The sequence below is a fragment of the Empidonax traillii genome, unplaced genomic scaffold, assembly GCF_003031625.1.
Source record: "Empidonax traillii isolate 1590-97213 ecotype Southwest subspecies unplaced genomic scaffold, ASM303162v1 scaffold65:size4453928, whole genome shotgun sequence".
NCBI lineage: Eukaryota > Metazoa > Chordata > Aves > Passeriformes > Tyrannidae > Empidonax > Empidonax traillii.
In genome coordinates this window covers 4,064,018-4,083,433 of record NW_020955258.1, presented here as the reverse complement: position 1 = coordinate 4,083,433, position 19,416 = coordinate 4,064,018, and the positions used below count along the sequence as shown (strand labels likewise).

Below are 19,416 nucleotides of genomic sequence, written 5' to 3'. Positions count from 1 at the left end.
AAAAAAAATTCTCAGTCTGGTCTCTGCTTCCTCTACGGCTTATTCTCAAGTGAGGATATAAATACATTAAAGGATTGAGTTTGTTATGAGAATACCAAGAATACATTTTAATCTTTATGGTAAAAATTGTCAAATTTTCTGCTCCAGACAAGACTGGAGACTTCTGAGGGTGAAATAAAGAAACTGAGAATGGTTTGGGATGAAAGAGTATTCCCCACCAAGAAAAGAAGAAAAAGTAAAAAAATAAATATCTGAGGCTCAGTAATTTTTCTTATACTAAACTGAACCAGCTTTAAGTATTTGGCAGCTTCTTTTTTAATCCATCCTGATTACTCCTCTACCATATTGCAAAACTTCATATCTAAAGAATGAACTTTTAGGACCATGACAGACCAAACCTGAGAAAAAGAAAGAAGTGCAAAGCAAATGGTTTTACTAATGCTTATATACAACAATTTACTTTCCCTCTGTGGCTACGCTGGCTCACAAGTTTAACTGTATATGAATTATTTCACCTGAGCCTTATATTATTCTTTTGTAAAATGGAGATAAAAATATTTGCAACCTCACAAAAACACTGACAGATCTAAATAACGTTATAACTCTTCAACATCATCTAATAGAAGGTGCTGTATAACTGCTATTTATTATTAAAACTGCTGTTATTCAGAGCACTCAGCTATGCTCAGCTAAACGAAACCCACTATCATCTTGCCTTCAGATCCAGTAAAAAAATAAATACATACTACAGTTTGAGACTTACTGAAAAGAAAACCAATATTGTACTTTGAGAGGAAAACTATTCTTGTTACAATACCTATTACCAACTGAGAGTAAAATAATATAAGTAAGTAAAATAATATGAAAAATTACCTTTCAGCAGAATCCTGCCAAAAGATTCAAGCCTAGGAGTTTGTAGTCAGAAAAGGAGCTTAGACAGTACAGAGGATAAACAAGATTCCTGATTTTTACTTTCATCTTTGAGATAGTCCTTAGCTATGACCCTTTTCTTCTTAAGAGTCTGCTCTAAGTTTCAAGTTTTCTTGCTCCCAGGCTGCTCAAGAACACCAAAACCCAAAGATGAAGGTAGACCATTACACAGACTTGCATTTCCTTTTACAGTTCTGAACTGTAAAAAGAGAGGTTAGGGACAAATTCAGGGCTTTTGATTAATTCTGTGACCAGGAGAGAATATAGACACAAGAAACCTAGTCTTCTGAAATTAATTACTATCATTACTTTTCACATACTGAAAAGAAATATCAAAAAAGAGGATAAATATTAAGTGTATATATAGATTTGAATGCAAATGTATAGATGGCTGAATGTGAGAAGCAAATCAGAACTGAGAATTGCATAAGTATTTTGACAGTTGTCTTCTGCTCTTCACAGTATGTAAGAAATAAAACCTTCTTTACTTAAAAAATCAATGATGATGCTTCTGATTTGGGGTTGGGGCTTTTTGTTTGGTTGGTTGGGTTTTTTTGGGTTTGTTTGTTTTGGTTGGTTGGATGGGGTTTTTTTGTTTATGTTGTTTATGTTGATTTTTGAATATAGAGAACACTGGTCTGAAAGGCACAGATCTTCAAATCAGCCTTACTCTGTTACTTGAAATGAGCTGGTTGATGCTTCAGACCCGTGTATTGTTGGTTTTTAGGTAGGCAAAAGACAGACAATTTTCACACTGTGAATTTAAATTGCCATACAATTGTCATAAAATCGGCTGTAACTAGATTAAAAGACCACTAGGTATGCCCCGATTCAGAAAGAATGAGTATGACAAGAATTAAAATTTCAGGTACATTTTTATAATTTATTACTTAATAATTATTGCAGCAATTCTCAGTTTCTCAGGGAACAATGTGACAAAGGTCTAAGGGAGGGCAGGAAAGCCAGACATGTACAGCCAGGATGCTGCAAAAAGCAACCACTTCTGTATTCATCAGACACATGCACAAATACTTTTCTCTGAAGCTGCTCTAGAATTTTGCTTAGGACAAGGCTTATAATCAAAAACTAGCAAAATATCTGTAAGCAGAGTTGTGCAACACGTCTCTTGTCTTAAACTACAATTCTGTGACTGCTTGCTTTGAGGGGAGATGTCCTCATCCCAGTCTATTTGCAAAACATCCTTCAGTTGCCTAATGCCTAAAATATTAACAACCCTCTCCCTTTAAACAGCTTCCTTGTGTCAGGAACATACTACTAACTTGAAAAGAAAGCAATTCAATGAAGATAAAGGCTTCTGAGCTTTCCTGTGCTGACTAGTAAAAGACATAAATACTGCTGAAGTGTTGTCCAAGCTTTCTGAAAAGACAGAGAAAAAACATATAGCCAAGGAATGGATTTTCTGGAGGACTCAGCAAATGGTAGGATTTCTACACAGAAACTGGATTTCCTTAAAGAATTAGGCTGATGACCTAATTACTTTTACACATAATAATGGATGTATTGCAACAATTTAGGAACCACTTTTCAAAATCCTCACGGTGGATGACAGACTCCTGTGAAGTGGGAGAGAAAGGTAACTGCACCTGGTGACTTCTGTTCCTCATCAGTGCATGTGAGTGCACTTACTCCTGAGAGACAGGGTTTCCTATCTGCCTGCTGATCTGCCAACTGAGAGAAGGAAGTTCATCCATCCAATTCCTCTTCGAGAAAAATAAAAAAGCAACAGGAAACTTTGAAAAATAATAATGCTTGAAGAGATTCTGCCTTAAAGCCTGAGTATATTATTTTAATAAACACTTTTTTCCACATAATAATGTGCATGAAAGACTAGAAAAAACACAGAAAAGTGCTTATTTAGGCTCACCAATTTAACAGAGTGGCTCTCTGAGAGATTTCACAGGAACTAGGGAACCTGCATCTTTCTGTTAAAATAACAGAAACGTTAAAGCTGTCAAAGACCAATTGACAACTCCACACTTTGGGCACTATTTTTTCCATATCTAACTCACTGTATCTTACCAGGCGTTTTCTTCAAGCTCAGTGGTTTTTGAAACTTTCAGGAAAAGACAAGTATTTTGTGGGAAAAATACATTACCTTGAATAAACATTTTTCAGGGCTTCACAGGCTTACAAGAACTTTTTCAGAAAGTTCTACCACAGTTGAAAGAGTTCTCTGCTGTTTTGCATCAAAGTCATAGAAAGACAAAGAGGGAATCCTGGCTTGGAAAAAAAAAGCCAAAGGATACAAAGAAAAGTGACTACAGAAAATTGAAAAGACAACAACATGGAGAGTAAAGGGGCTTTGCAGCCAGATACTGGAAGATGAAAAAGCAAAGACTGGTCACAGAAAAGGGGTCTCTACTGATAAAATTTGGGCTCTATAATGTGGTTCCTGAGCTTCTTTCCTCACCTGTAAGCATCTGAGAAAATACCAATTACTATCTTTTATTCCCTTAATAAAAGGTAACAGGATGACTCCTCATGGTGTCATTTGGATGATTCTGGCTATGACTTGGAAAACACGAACTCTTATATCCATAATAAATAAAAGTCAAATAGGAACGTTTTTAAGTGTTCAAAACAGGAATAAAAGGCAAACCTGCAATGCGTCTTGTGCCTGCATGGCTATAAAAAAGGGTATAAAACATTTGCAAGGGAAAAAACCTTACTATGTATTGATTTTAAAAAAAGCCCAATCAACAAAAATCCTCAAATATAATATCCATTTACTCTACAAAAAACCTCTCCAAAGTCAATTGCTTAAATTTCCTTTCTGTGCTGTTGATGCATGTAAAGTAAGGCTCTTATAAAACTTCACCTGCTCTCTGATGGAGTCAGATGGAGAGAAGCAGAAGAGGTCACTTCAGTCCAGCACTCCATAAAAGGGAAAAGGGGAAATCAGAACACAGGGACAGGCTACTTAGATAACGAGGACCATAGATAAAGGGTTGGCAACATCCTGTTGGCTGCATTTGTAATCTGCTCCTGCCATATACAATCCTGTGCTCCAGAGCGTACTTTGGCAATGTAGCAGGGTGTTAAGTGGCTGAATTCAGACCCTGCTAAGGAAAGAGAAATCTCCCAAGCCACAGTGTCCTGCCAAAGGCAGAAGAGGTACTTGGCACAGAGGGGTGAGGGAAGCCAGCGATACGAGTGTCTTGTGCTCTTATCTGCCGAATTCGGCTGCTCTCCTTGACTGATTGCTGGGCCCTTCAAATGAGAACTAGATAGGCAGCAAATAAAAATAGGGTAATAATTGAAAATGCAGAAGAGGAAAGAGCTAATTAGTCCCTCCCAGTAGTTGTCTTGGGGGTAGGCCAGGGATACTTAGTCCAGGCAGGGTTAATGCTGGAGAAGAGTCAGAAATTTCTGACTAAGTTACTAGTCAGACCCTCTTCGCTTCCTGTAGCCCATTCCAGCTGGCTCACCTTCACTGGCAGATGTAGAATATTTCTGGTCCACTTTGCAAGGGGACTGAGAGAACTCGAATATAAAGAATCAGCATAAACCTACTTGAAGAGAAATAGATACTTGAAGCAGTAACTAGGCCACATTAACCCATGCGTCCTCTGAAACATCAAGGTATGAACTAGCAGTTAGAAACCAATCATGGTCTAGTTCGATGGAAAATGTTTCACTAATGTGAAAGCAACAAGAGATGCTCTAATCTTTGATTACCCCTGAGGCCATAACAAACTCGGAAGGAAGCATATGAATTGCTGATTATTTTCTATGATGATAGAATCTGAGAACTTGCTGATAATACTTTTGTGCAGGCTGAAGGGTCCCTGGCTCTACCACTTCAACTAAATATGAGTCATGTAGTGCTGCTCTCATTTCAGTACAAGGTAGAATATGCTGGAGTTTGGAGATTTTTTGGGGGGGGAGTATAAAACCTTCATAGGGAGATGAAGACATTGAACATGAATCTTGCCCTGTAAGATAAAGCCTGGCTTTCAGCCACTTTAGCACATGCATCTTGATGACCTGCCATGTTGTGATTTGAAAGCATCCTTTCTTCATTTGGTACACAAGGTGGATGACAGGAGACAAAGAATCAGGGAGAGAATGGTAGAGAAGGTAAAGCTATATGGTGGAAATCAGCAAGATTACATTATAACAGGGATGACAGTAATCCTAATTTTGATTTCCACTGACTTAACTGTACTTAACTTACAGATTTTTAAATGTAATCAATATGTAAGGTGTTACCTGTTAAATCCTTAGAGTCATTTTAGTGTGCTGAAAAAGAATTCTGCTTAAACAACACATTTTGGTACACAACCGTTCGAAATTGCAGGTACCAATTTGGAAGGTTCCTATAATGATGTCTCCTGTTCTTTTATAAACAAGAACATTTTAGGTGATAACAGCTAATAATTTGATTCAATCTCTGTGTTTCAGAAAGAGGGATATGAGTAACTGAGCAAGAGCATTTAGAACTCGATGCCAAGACAAACACGATGTCACCTTTGGATCCACTGCTGCAGCATTTCCGAGAGAGGGTTTGTCCTTCCATGCAGCAACTCAAGTTCAGCTTCTGACAAAAATGTTTGCTGCTGCTGTGAAAACATCAGGAAGGACAGCACCTACAATACCTCTTTGCTTCATTCTGCCTTTAGAAGATCCCTTTCCTGCTGATCTGTTGAAGCTTTATTCCCCATACTGAGAAATACAGATGTATCCAAGGAGTTAGTGCAATAATTTCCCACTTAATTTTTCCTATATAATGAACAACTTCTAACAAACAAAGATGAATTTAATTGGGACATGAATTCGCAATTACTACACATACATCCACAGCATATTTAGAACTATTAACGTTTTTAAGAGAAACAGAAGGGAGACAGTTGAAACTATATCACACAATTTCATCAAGAAAATAAGATATAATTGTAAATTTCTCTTACAAAATCAGGGTCTGCTCAGTGCTTTAGTTGAAAGTGCCCCATGTGGAAAGAAGCTAGTGATCAGAACACTTCCACAAACAAAATGGGAACACTGATGTTTTATCTGGAGCATCACAGATGGTTTCAGAATTGAAAACTGTCAAAATTAACTATATAAGAAAGGGTTTACCCCAGATTTTAAATATATTTCCATAAATAAGAGAAGTTTTTTTGGGAAAAAATATGTAGGGGGTGTTTCTTCAAAGATGTCTGTGGTTGATACATTCTACCTTGTTTTTTATGCCCTGGTAGTTACTGTATTAGGCTCCCACGCACAAACTTCTTTTTTCAGGCAACTGATACTAAGGTAGAAAACACCTCCTGGCAAGGTTTAGAAAAATGTTCTGCATCTGACTGCCATTGAAAATGAACAGGTGGATTCAAAGAATTTTTCTCTTCAGACCCCATTTCTTTTTGCCACCTTCAGTGAACACATGAAAGCATGAACAGCACCCTGGCAGGGTCCCCTCAGTCCTCAGAGATGAAGGGCTGCACACTAGAAGTTTTACTGTCTGCAGTCCTTGACAAGTTCTCTTGTGAAGGAAATGCCTAGATTTCCTAACTAGAATTCCATAAGGCAAATGAAGGGTTTTTTTTGGTTCTTCTAATATTCACTTCCTGCCCATTAGAAAAGATTGTGGTACTTTGGATGATACGTGTTACGGGTCAACTGGATTTAGCTTTCATAGCTCAAAATTTTCTTCAGGAAAAATAGTTTTTGAATACTTTTACATACTTCTATCAGAACTTTAGAATGAAAAAGAAAAAAAATATATGTACAAACCTAGAAATATACATTTGCAAAGTTAGTGCTAAGTTAGAAAGAAAGGAAGTGCATGACAGTTCACTGTGCCTGCCAGTAGATAATCATGAATGATTTAGTCTTCCAATGAGCTTTTGAAGTCCATTGTGAAAGACTCTTAGGGAAAATCAATACCTGCAAGATAAATGGCAAAGTCTGCGAATTAGAAATAGAGAAGTACTGAACCACTGTTCCTCAAAACAGAGGGTTTAAACATGCAGTGTCTGTGGTGTATAGCAGCATAATTTTATATAATTATCAAGAATTCCAAGAGAGGAAGTAGATACCGAGTTGACAATATTTGCCAATTACCCTAGGTCTCTATTTTTTTTTTTTTTTTAAATAAAATCCATAGAAGTTTGGAGAAGAATGACAAGAGTGAAGGATAAACACTCCAGGAATTAGGCAAATTAAACGTAACCCAGAAAAATATAAGCTAGGCAAAATCAGTGTAAATATCCAAATTAATCTGTCTCTGGAGGCTACTGTGACTCAGAAATTCAGTAATACCACCAGTAGGCAAATAATGTTGGTTGACTCTAAAGCTGCTGTATCTCTAAAGAAAAGTTTCTCTCAGCCTTAATGACCAGTTCTGTGACAAAGATCACCTATAAAACCCGTGCAACTGAAAAGCAGACAAATCAGTAACAAATAAATTTCCCATGTTTATTAGAAAGAGGATGGACAATTACTATGAACTGCATCATGACTCGAAGATGCAAACGACACACTGCCTTCTTAACACTGTATTGAGTTTTGGGCCTGCGCTTTAAACATACAGGGATTTTTTTAATCTTTCATCTCTTTGTACACATGCACATTCCCACATCTCCCTCATCAATGCACAACTTTCACATACGGGTTTTGCAACCAATTAGTAATATTTACTACTGGTTATAGTACGTGTTGGGCTGCTGACACGTGAAAGAAGCTGACTGATATGTGACCTCATAACCACCCCACATCACTGTGTGCTGTAGCACAAGGCCTGTCAGCAAGGTGTATTTGCAAGTCATGAAGAAAAAAGAATGCTCTTGTTGTTTTAATTTCAGACAGAAGGTTAGTCTGTGAAAGGAAACACTTGGCAGTGTTTCAGCTGATCACTGTCTGGTGGCGATGACAGTGCTTCCCTTTCCATTCCCTCTGCAACTACAGTGACAAGCGTGATGCTCTACAGTTCAGGTGACGGTCACACACGAACAGACTGTACTCGCTGACTTGGCAACAATGACTCAGAGCCGTTTCCTTCCTATTGCCACTAGCTTAAACATTAAAGGTAATGATAAAGTGTGATGGCAAAAAAAGCATTTTAATAACACTCAGTGCCATTTTATGAGCCGTTAAAAAAGCAAGTACTACAAAGAGTATTTTTGTTATTGCTGCTCTGATAAACATGAACTACAGAAACATTATTTTGGCACTACTTTTTTTTTTTTAAAACCAAGATGTTTTCCCATAAAGCAAAAATAACAGGTTCACATTTTTCATGTTGGCTATCTGTACAATTATACACTTTAAAGTTGTAATTACACAGAATTAATAACAACCTCCAGTTGATTTACTAGCTTTTATTAGACTTAGCTTGATTCACATCACTGGAGGATCTAGATCTTACCTGTCTTTCCATTGCTTTTGTTTTTTCTTCTTTGACAGAGTGACACATGCCCAGACTAATGCTCAAAATAATTCTACCACTTCTCAAATCTCCATCGTGGGATTGTTTTTCTCAGTGTGCAAACACCACCTCAATAGACCAAGTTAAAAAACAATCAACCCCATTCACAGTGTGAAGGCTGGATACCAAGCCTTTTATACAAGGGAAAAGCAACCACCATGGCACAGACAAAAAGGGTTCCCTAGAACTGTGTCAGCAATGTACTGCTTTAAGGCAGCTTCAATACTGGATATTAGAATCAGATTGGAAACTGAAACCAAATGTGGAAACAGTTTTACTTACTGTGTTAAAATTTGGGAAGAATCCAACAGCAGAGCTGCTGTCCACAGGGAAGGACATAAAGGGTTTGATATCCAGGGAAGGCTGCATCATCAAGGTAGGTGTGCGCACAAGGGTGGGAAGTGTAGTAGTGCCTGCCAAGAGCAAACAAAACCAGGAATTGATAGTATTCTCCTTTCCACAACATACAGAGTATAGCTGACACAACTGCCAAGAAAAAATAACACAGGGAGGTGATAAAGAGGCTCTGTAGGAGTTAATATCATGAAAAGAAACCTATTTGCACACAGTACAGATGAGGCAGAGCACTTCCCTATGGCCATGGATACTCAGACGCTGAAGAGGAGACATATGGTATATAAATCACACTAGCAGGTAGAATAAATCCTTTCTACAGCTGAAAAATTCTTCTGTGCCAAAAAGGCCAGGATGGGTGCCCATGAAAGTCAGATGCTTTTGCAATTAATGGTTGCCTACTAGATCAGCCAGCACAGACAACACATGTAAGCTGAAGTCCAGAGGTTTGTTTCCCAACAGTGCACTGCATGTTATTTTTTCCCCTCTTCTGAGTAACTATCAGGTGTCGCACAAACACCATTTCAACTAACGTGTAAAAATGCCTTTTTTTACAGTGCAAGACAAATATTAGAAAACAGCCAACAATTAAGTAATCAGCTAGCATTTAAATGAACAGAACTCTTTACATGCAATGCAAACTAGCATTTTCTAAACTGGAGCCCAGATATTTCCCTATAAACAAAATTTTTCCAGAAATCTATATGCTGAAATTCTTTCTGTATAAGTGTATCTAGTACACAGCTTCCAGCTATGCCTGTGGGAGTAGTTCTTTTCCTAAAATCATACAGAAGAGATTCGAATAAAATTTCTCTCATTGAAACAGACCCCCCAAAACCCCCAAACCCTTAAATTCAGTTTCTCCTTCCTAGGTTGAATAAATAATTCAACATCAATTGGAGCAGGCAGTGGAACACAAGTGTCCCACACCTCTAAAGGAGTGTGAGTTACTCTCTGTCTCTCCTACCTTTGTCACAATTTCTTCATAATTACCTCCTTCTCCCACTAACTAGTGGCCGGAGCTGGGAGCATAACAGGTCTCTTAGGAGTTTCCCTGGTCTCAGACAGAGCTTGAGATTTTTTTTCATAGAATTCATCTGAGCTTTTTTAACTTGGTCAAAAAGGGGATATGGGAGAGGGAGAGGAGAAGAGAGATGGGGATAAAAGGAGGGGTTTAGAAAAGAAAGCAAGCAATATTCCCTCTCTTCTGCCATCAAATAATTTCAATCTACTTGCAAAAAGTAGCAAGGCAATCAATATGGGCTGCCTGAGTACCAGTTTTCCATTAATGGATCTCCCTTTCTGCCTGTTAAGGATATACAAAGCTGAAGCCAGAGCAGATATTTCCATCCTTTTCTTTTCACTATCCTGCCTCCATAGGCACAATTTCAAACCCATCTCATGGTATCCAAGAGGAAAGCTTAAGTTCATCTGAAGCCAGATGGGGCTGCATGGATTTTTTGGATGACCAAGCATACATAACTAGCCCTGAGCTCAAATTTTGTACTTGTTGGAGAGACAGTCATTTTGATCACAGCTGCAACACAGTAAATATTATATTATGGTCTAGCAGATAAATAGCAGGCTATAATCTATTCTCTGTTTCTTCTGTAGGAAAAGCATGATGATTGCACAAAGATGGGCAATTGACACCAACGGAGAGAAAACTGTTTCACACCATCCCAAATGAGTTGCACAACTTGAAAGGAAAAATATGCTTCAGAAACTTTCCCAGAATATTTTCTCCCTTCTTCTATCCAAATACTTTCATAAATGTCAGGTTTGTTTCTGCATAAGCTCATGAAACTCATTGACAGTTGTGCCTAATTAACTGTAAGTCGAAGCTTATTCAAGTGGAGTCACAAACGTCAACAGGCTAAAGGCTAACATGTCTAAAATTTCTTATTCATATCCATAATGGAAAAGATGCATCAATAGGAAAGAAGTGTGTCAGAGTATTTATCCAAAGAAAGTATCTTCAACTGCAAAAATGATGATTATTTCTACTACTGGTTCTGAAACCGCACATTTACATAATTTGGATTTCAGAGTTGCATTCAAAGAGGAGTTATGTTGTATTCAATTACCTAGAGCGCCATCATCAATCGAACTTCTGCAAGTTTCTCTTTGAAGTTCAGACGCAATTAAAGATCCGTGAAGTTAAATAAGACCTGTTTTCTCTTTACAAGTACATACTTGAATGAAGCTATGGTTACATATTTTAACTCAATTTTACAGAAAAACAATGTAACAGAATAGACTTAAATTGGGTCTGACATTTAAAATCAGAGTTAAGTTAGGTTTCTGATGTCTTTATTTAATGTATAGAAACCACTTGGCATAAAATCTTTAAAATTAAAAAACAATTAGCATCCTCCTGAAAACAATGCAATCTTCTTTGTGCTCCTTGGGTGAGTACAGATCCTTTCACATGGAAAAGACATTTGAAATATCTTTGTAATTTTGCAGTCCATGGTGTTTCTGCTGCCAGAGTAATTTATGACCAGGAAACTAGGATGCATTCAGAGGAGTCCATATAGAACAGAAAACATACACACCTACCAGACTGATTGCTGAAGGCATTAATCATAAGAAATTTGTTCACTTCTGTTTGCCAGTTTACTACCTCAACAACTGCCAATCAAATATCAGTGATCCTGTTGGACTGAAGTTTCGCTTTCAGATCCAGCTCTGAAAGCCTCTGAAAGAAGTATCTGAAAGATACTCTGAAAGATGAAGGTGACCTAAACTACAAGAAGAAGCACTTCACGACAAAATCATCAAATCAAATGCAATAGGACAATTTTGCACTGGCATTGCTCCCAAAGGCCAAATAAATTCTCACCACCACAACTCCACTAAATCTGTATGCAGGCCTGAGCTAAGCAGGAATACTAACATAAGAAAGATGTTGCTGAAAATCTTCATTATCTTCATAAATTTAACAGATGTTTAGTGTTTCATTAGCATTTTAATGACAGAGACAACTTCTGACATCAAACACATTGTTTTAAACTACTTGTAAATCTTTGGAATAAATAAAACTGATTTTTTTTTGTAAATTCATTTGCTTATTTCAGTTTTATAATTACTAAAAAGAATTTTATATTCATAACTTCAATTTTGACTTCCATTGTGCAAGGTAACACTACGCAGATATTCTTCCCAAGAATGCTGAGGCGGTGGAAGAATTAAAAAAAGGTTTATTTCAGATGCAAGGACCACTTTTTCACAATGCAGCAAAATGGACCTTTCAGGGGCAAAAGGCCATGCTCCACTTTTTCCTAGGCTTTTTGTATCTTTTCTCTCTCCTCCCCTATCCTCTCTGGCCCAAGGAGGTCCTGTGCACGTCTGCAAACATTCTCTCTCTGCATAACACGGCGAGAGAGATCTTGCTCACAGTTTCTCCCTGTAAGTTTCTCTGAAATGCAGAAGGAAGGAAAAAAACCCATCTAACCCATTTGAAAAACTGCATTTTGCAGTTTTTCTAAGTGAAACAAATTCTAGCTTTCTGTTACAAAAATTCTTGCATGATTGCACCTATCCCTACACACAGCAGGAGTCATCTACATACTGGAAATGCAAACCGCAGACTTTGCCAAAAGGCACTGATCCTCAGTGGTCCCTTTTACCCTTGTCTAAGAAGAGAAGAAAACAGGTTTTCATCTCGTCAGATGATCCAAAACGTCTCATTTTATTAAAAGTTTTTCTCCCTCCTACACTTATTTATCTAAAAAGCAAGTCCCTGTGCAACAGGTGCTGCTCCTCTTCAACCACATACATCTGGCTTCACACACACTGCAACATGCTGGGGTACTCATTTTTTTACAGAAGTAATGAAAAGTTGTAATCTTTACCCAAATTTAATCTGTCTCTAGCAAACAGATTAGGCAGTGAAAGTGATATTTCTGGGGAGCAATTACAAAGTCTTGCATCTGCTTCTCCTGTAGCAAGACATGTTCCCAGGGCCAGTAAGACAAGTTTTAGTCAAGTGCCAGAAAGGGGGCAGACAACACAGGGTCTTGAAGAATCTCTGCCAACAACCTCCCCCCCCCCCCCCCCCCCCCCCCCCGCCCCCCCCCTTCGCCGAGCTCTTTTGCAGTTGCACAGAAAAAAACTAGCAAGACTGCACTTTTGGCAATCATAATTAACTCTGGCCACGGTTAACAGTCACTGATCAAGTAAGAGTGGTGACAAATTCAGTCAAAGCAATTTCTCCCTTTGTACCTCCTGAAAACAATTTGTGACAGTACTACTCCTCTGATTTCCTCCCCAACTGCTTTTCTTTGCCACTGAAAAACACAAAAAAATGTGTAATGTCTGCTCCTTAACTCCTGTGATTTTCATCAGTATTAGACCATTACACAAAACCACCCAATTCCATCAGAAAACTTACTCATCTGAAACACACTTTGTGAACTATTTCAGCTTATGGAAATGAATTACCTTCCAGATGTGAAAGCCTTCTTTTCTGAAGTCTTCATTAACACAACTATAGAGAAATCTGAAACCATACTCAAGTCTCTCAATTTTTTTCTATTTCCTAAAAGATGTTACTACAATGTTTAAATCCTCCCATCCAAGGAAGCAATTCACACTCAGAACAAGAGCAGTGGAAGAGTAACTGAAGCACTCCGTGTACAAATTTCTGTGAACCAGACAATCTACATCTACCTCAGATTGCACATGGTTGCATTTGCTTTAACTTGTGCCATGAAGAGTATTTGGGAAAATTTCAAAGAGACACTGAGATATCCACACCCGCCACTACTTATGTGCACTAAAATCAAAGTTTTCATTTTATGGACAGGCTGTGCTGCCTTTTTTCATCCCCGAATAACCTGACCACTTTCAGCTAAGCAATGTTGAGTAGTCTGATCCAGCCACAGAACTGTGGTATCAGTTGCAACACAACTGATATGAGGGATCAGTTTGGGACTTTTTTCTCCCTTGACCTTTTTAGAAGTGTTTTTTTCAGACACTGCTTGAGCCAACAGTATGTCTTTGAGGGCGGATGACGAATTGCCCCTTTTTTGTCCATATTGGCCGAATTAGCTATGGGCTGCAACCAGGGTGTGCACAGACACCCTGCCTTTAGACCTCACACTGCCATCTCCATTTACAGTGCTTTCCTTCAGAGCTCCAGAAGGTGGAAGCAGCTCCCTGGAAGGATTCTGAGACAATTCTGCATGTGTTCATCTAGGAGCTTTTTCTGGGGCCCTACAGTTCCTCTACAGTTTATTAATTTGCCAGTCAAAATTTTGAACACTGTCAGAAATATTTACTTCAGCATGTGGCTCAAAAATCCAGTTTACAAACAGTTTAGAGCCAGAGGTAGTACCTAGGGTTTTCATACTGAAAAAAAACATGTTCAGCTCTATTGCCTACGATTTGCAAAAAAACCCTGAAAAAACCCACCATCGCTAAAAAACTCCAACTCACACAAGAATTTCCTACACTTGCTTATATGCAGCTTTATGGGAAGATAGTCCCAAAAATTATGTTTCTAAAAAAAATCTCCACCTAACTACACCATTAAAAATGAATAAGTTTTCTCCCCTTTTATCTGATGCACCCACTGCATCATGGCCCAGATCTATCTGCTTTCACCACAGTTTTTTTTCCCATAAATGGTAGGTAAAACCGAATCACTTGCAAGTTGCTACATGTTTAGGTATTTGACACTAAGCCCGAGATATTTCACAATGTTTAATTGTTTAATTGCCTTTTTTCCTTTTCAGTATGATCAGGATTTAGACATTTTCCAATTTAATTTGTTAAGGAAAAAAATCTACTCTAGAAGTATTCCATTAATAATACTCATGGAGGTGAATATTAACATATTGGCCCCCTTAAATTAAAAAAAGTTAATAAAGACAGCATTTATTAGATTTTTTCATGTTTCACACAGCAGAACAAACATTTCTTCCTTATAATACGGTGGTATGATAAATGGGACTTATGGTATTCACAGGGATTTCAGTCTGTCATGGAAAGATAAGACCATTGCTTCAACAAATTTTCCCAAACAGCAAATTAACACAATCCTAAGAGATAACCCACTATCCAGGCAACTTATTTTTAAAAATAAGATGAAGCAGAAGCCCAGCATATATGAGACATGGCACAGCCCCTGTCTTACACAGTAGACAATAGGGAAAATGCTAACAAATTTTCTGCCCCCTGGGCACCACACAAACACACTAATGAATGAGGATTCAGCTCCTTTGGGAGTTGATATGATTAACATCAGAGCTAATAATATATGTCTTTCAAAACTTGGAGGTGTACTCATAAACATCACTAAGATACAAGTGGAAGGAACAGTCAGACCTTCTACTGGCTTATTAATGAACTTAAAAAGCACAAACCACACTCCCTCATCTGTTTTGGCCAATAAAAAACAGGTAAATCCTCAAAAGATGTGCTGGTTTGTCTTTTTTTTCCCCCAGAAGCTACAAAGAAAGGCAGCAGGAACTGGTGTAGAAGTTACAGCTACTAAACAGCACAGAGGAAGAACCCCTCTGTGGAACACTCACAAGGCAAGTGATAAGAAAGCACTGGTCCAGGTCCAGCCTTCCACAGCAACATGAGGATACAAAATGATATGCCAAATATTTTGCTCTCCATTCAGAGTTTCATTTTTTCAGTAGATATTTCAGCAAGCCCAGAGGCATTTGATACAACTTCACTGCAACGTACAGATTACAGACGTATTGTACAGTTTAAGCTCTTCGCGCTCAAGAATGACTTATTCAAAAAATGTCAGATTATGAAAATAATTCTCTCCCTACAAATTAAAACATTATTTCTAGTATGCTTGAACATGAAGTTAGTGTTTTCATTATTATCCATAGAGAAGTGAATGTTCTATGAAGGTCTATAAACAGAATTCCATAATCTCCTTTTGTATAAAACCAGATACCATGAAATGAGGTATTTCTATTTTTCAAATACATGCAGGATTCAACCAAATAGGTCAACACCAAAAATAAACTGAAATCTGGTGCTGCTGAAATGAATGGAAGCTCAATCCAAAAAGTCAAACACCATTTACTTACCTAATACTGATAATTATATATAACTCACAATTAGAAAAGTAGTATAGCTATATATTGCATGTATTTCACATAAGAATCCTAAATCCTAAAAATAAAAACATAAACCTACTTGTTCTTACAAGTCAGCATATCTTCATTAGATTAGATCCTTCCTCATTGAAATATTAGGCGCTAATTTGGAATTACTTTAACATTATTTGTTAATATTCCACTGCCTAGCTAATTGCTTCCCACCTCTAATGCCTTATGACTGAAGGATGTTCATTTAAAAAAAATAAAGACTATAGAGACTATAGATCACAAAGATTAGGCATATACTTGATATGTATATAGTCAACTGATATTGAAAACCTCTGCTATGATAATATTAATATTTTGAATATTAACATTAAAAAATGTGTCAATATTTATTGCCTTAATCTCTGCATTTAGTATACCAAAATCATGCACATGGACAAATAATGCTATCTACCAGGGAGCGGGGGGAGAGTGAGGAGTGGGAGGGTAGAGACATAACAATAGGAAACTGGAATTTCAGTATTTTAGAGATAAATACATTTGAAAATTAATCAAGAAAATTCTCATTCTCCTTGCAGTTGTACTGCCTTTCTAACAGTTTGCAATAAAAACAGGAATCCCCATAGGTTTTGTATAGAAGATACCAGAACAGATGGAGAGGGAAGAGAAGTCCAATAATAAGAGGCGGAACAGATTATCTTGCATTTTCTTTAAATAATTGCCTGATCATAACATTTGGAAGAGCCCTGGATTTGCAGAACATGTGACTCACACTACTCCTGTCCTCTTTCTCATCTATCTGCGTTCTTGCAGCTGAGAAAGGACTTGCACACCTGCACAACCAACAGTCGAGATTTTACAGCTATTGTGCTACACTGTTCCACACTTTTTTTTTTTCAGTGTTTATATTCCCAAATCAAGTGATCTCCAGAAGTACTATAATAGTATCAAAGCATGTTTGTTAGCACTGGCTCCTTGTCAAGTCTAAGCAATTAAATAAATTATAGAACATCCTTTACTATATTTAGAAGAAACATGCTGGCTGCAGTACAATTGCAATTTGCTATTATCTATAGATAGTATGCAAGTATTAGTCATTAGTTTCTTAAAACAGATAATTCTCTAGACTTCTAAAGCAACCAAGACTGTTTGACTGCAAAAGACTGCTGTGCTACAGCTTAACAGCATCAAGCTCAGTAAATTGTATTTTATTCTAATAAAACAATAACAACTATTAATAACCCTAACCCTGCCTGCATTTAGGTCAGCTGGAGTTTTGCAGTCTATTCCTGTTTCTTTTTCTCAGAATTTCCTGGCTGGCTCAAGTTTCTCCCTCTGAGTGAGTAGCTCTGCTCCCTGCTCTGTTCTTATCTGCTTCTAGGAAACACTGCTTTGGAGTTGTTTTCACTTTGAAGTTTTCCAAGTATGACAGAAAAAACAGCTGCATCTTTTTCAGCTCTTTATTCTCTTGCCATCTGGACTAATGGAGATCTTTCTGAAATCCTTAGGATCCTTTTTCTTAATTTATTTAAACCAGTCCCCTCCTGCCTTGCCTTTTCCACTCTACCGACAAAAAGGCACAGTAAGAGAAGGTGTTTGCTTTTCTGCTGTCGCCCTTAACTGAAAACATGATATCACCTAATGCTTACTGGAAGCCATAATCTTGTCCAGAGCATGGTGCAACTTCTTGAACAGACTCCATTTTTCTCCTCAGTGCACATTCTTAGGTGCTGGGCATCAAGCATGTGAGCATCCCAGGATGAAGCACTGCGCTCCCTTCCCTCTTGGTTCAGGATTCTGACTTGACACAAGTTTTCTTACAAACTGAAGCTTCCCTGACCAAAAAAAAAAAAAGCAAAAAAGCCCACTTTACATTACCTTGAAGGTTTCACAATTTTGAAGAAGGGATTTAGTTGCAATTAGCTTTTTAGAGAGTCTTATCACTTCAACTCTCCTATAACCTGATCTTTCTCAGAATCCAGCTCTTATTCTAAATTCTGTCACCACTGAGCTAATCATCTAACCCTCAGTGAGCTTCAGCAGTTTCGTTCAGGAAGTACTGAGCTGCTATCCATTAAAACCAAACAAGTGTGTTACTGGGAATGCTGCTGGGTGATTTTTTTGTTATTAGTCAGTCAAAATCATTATACTTAACTTTTAAATTTGGGTGATTTATGTCCGCAGTTGTCTTCTTACTCCTTATTCTGCTTCAATATGCCAACCCAACAGCTCAACAATGCCACACACAGAAGTAACAGAGGTCTAGACACATATGCACCCTCACAGGTGCAGCTAATCACTTAACCACATTAGACAATTTCCAATGCTTGTAAAAGTCATCATAACTCAGAGAATTTCATGCCTCATTTGCTTTTATCACATAATACACAATCTCCTCTAAAAAATACAGTTACCCAAGTTGCTTTTCCTTTGGTAAGTTCTTCACTCCTAAATATCCTTCAGATAAAAGACTGCAACAACTAATTTAGGTTGTTCAAAGAGGTCTCTTGAAAATATCGGCAATGGAAATCCAGGTCTCCACAGAATGAAATCCATTTGCCTTCCAATGACAATTTTCAAATTTTCAGAAATTTCAAAGAAGTTTGAACACTCAGTCCACCCTTTTTCTATCCAAAAAGTCACAATACCAGTCACAATCTTTTCCTTACTTGTTATCTTTTCCATAGCTAAGTACATGCTCTTAGAGGAACCACTATCTCTGTTTATAAATAAAAAACTATGAGACAGGAAGACAAGCAGATTTAAAAACCTTCATAATATAGCCCATGCAGCCTACATTCCATGTGGAATTTACCTGCTCTACCATGGCATAGGGCATGCAGCATACAAGCACCTGTCCAAAAGAAATCGAACATGTGAAGGTTTGCTCTAACTGATGCCCCTAACTAAACCCACATGAATGTCTTCATAGGATATACCGGAGGATTTCAACTTTCTCCTAACCAGATGCTATATTACATCTTTTCAGAGCCCACATTCTCTGAGTAGCCACAGCAAGGGACAACAGAGCTGTTTCTCAAGCTTTACAAGTTACCAGAGCACTCTGTACCACTGTACCTGGAAACAAAAAGTACAGAGACCTCACCCTACGCAAGAAAGTAGGAGCCAGACTCAGCACTTTTAGCAACTAAAAATACAAATAAAGGTAGTTTAACCTGCCAGTGAAAACAGAACAAGAGTTGCATTTCTGACCAAAGTTCTTTAGGCCATTTAGAAATGGAAGACAGGCACTACAAGTTCATCAGTGCCTTACAATATTAAGAAGTTGCATTGGTTTTTGCTATGACCGCACAATCATGAATCATTTTAGCAAACCAAAAGCGTAATGAAACACAGATCATGTAGTCCCATAAAGGCTTCCCACTACTAAACACTGCCACGATGCTTACCTTAGTCCCAAAGGTTATAATGCACCTCCTCTGCAGCACTTAAACACAGCTTAAGACTTTCAATTTCAATAAGGTGCTTTTGTGACTTTGCGTGCTATGAGACAGCAAGCAACCAGCAAGCCTGAACAAATCTGGACTGTTGTAATTGTGTGCTTAGCTTTAATAACGCTTGAGAAGAGTACATCATGTGTCTGAA

General features: G+C 37.8%; 1 protein-coding gene across 8 annotated transcripts in view; it reads right to left on the bottom strand.

Moving 5' to 3' along the window:
- Nucleotides 1–19,416, bottom strand: part of ZNF385B (zinc finger protein 385B) — a 160,842-nt gene that overhangs the window by 44,535 nt on the left and 96,891 nt on the right. For 5 of the 8 annotated variants that reach the window (XM_027880245.1, XM_027880246.1, XM_027880247.1 and 2 more), the window contains one exon: nucleotides 8,660–8,790. The exons of 1 other annotated variant lie outside the window; for it this stretch is intronic. In XM_027880245.1, the coding sequence (XP_027736046.1) occupies nucleotides 8,660–8,790 (131 nt within the window). Of the gene's footprint in view, nucleotides 1–8,659; nucleotides 8,791–19,220; nucleotides 19,311–19,416 lie in introns of those variants that run through there. 2 more of the 8 variants (XM_027880249.1, XM_027880253.1) reach the window with 2 other exon arrangements.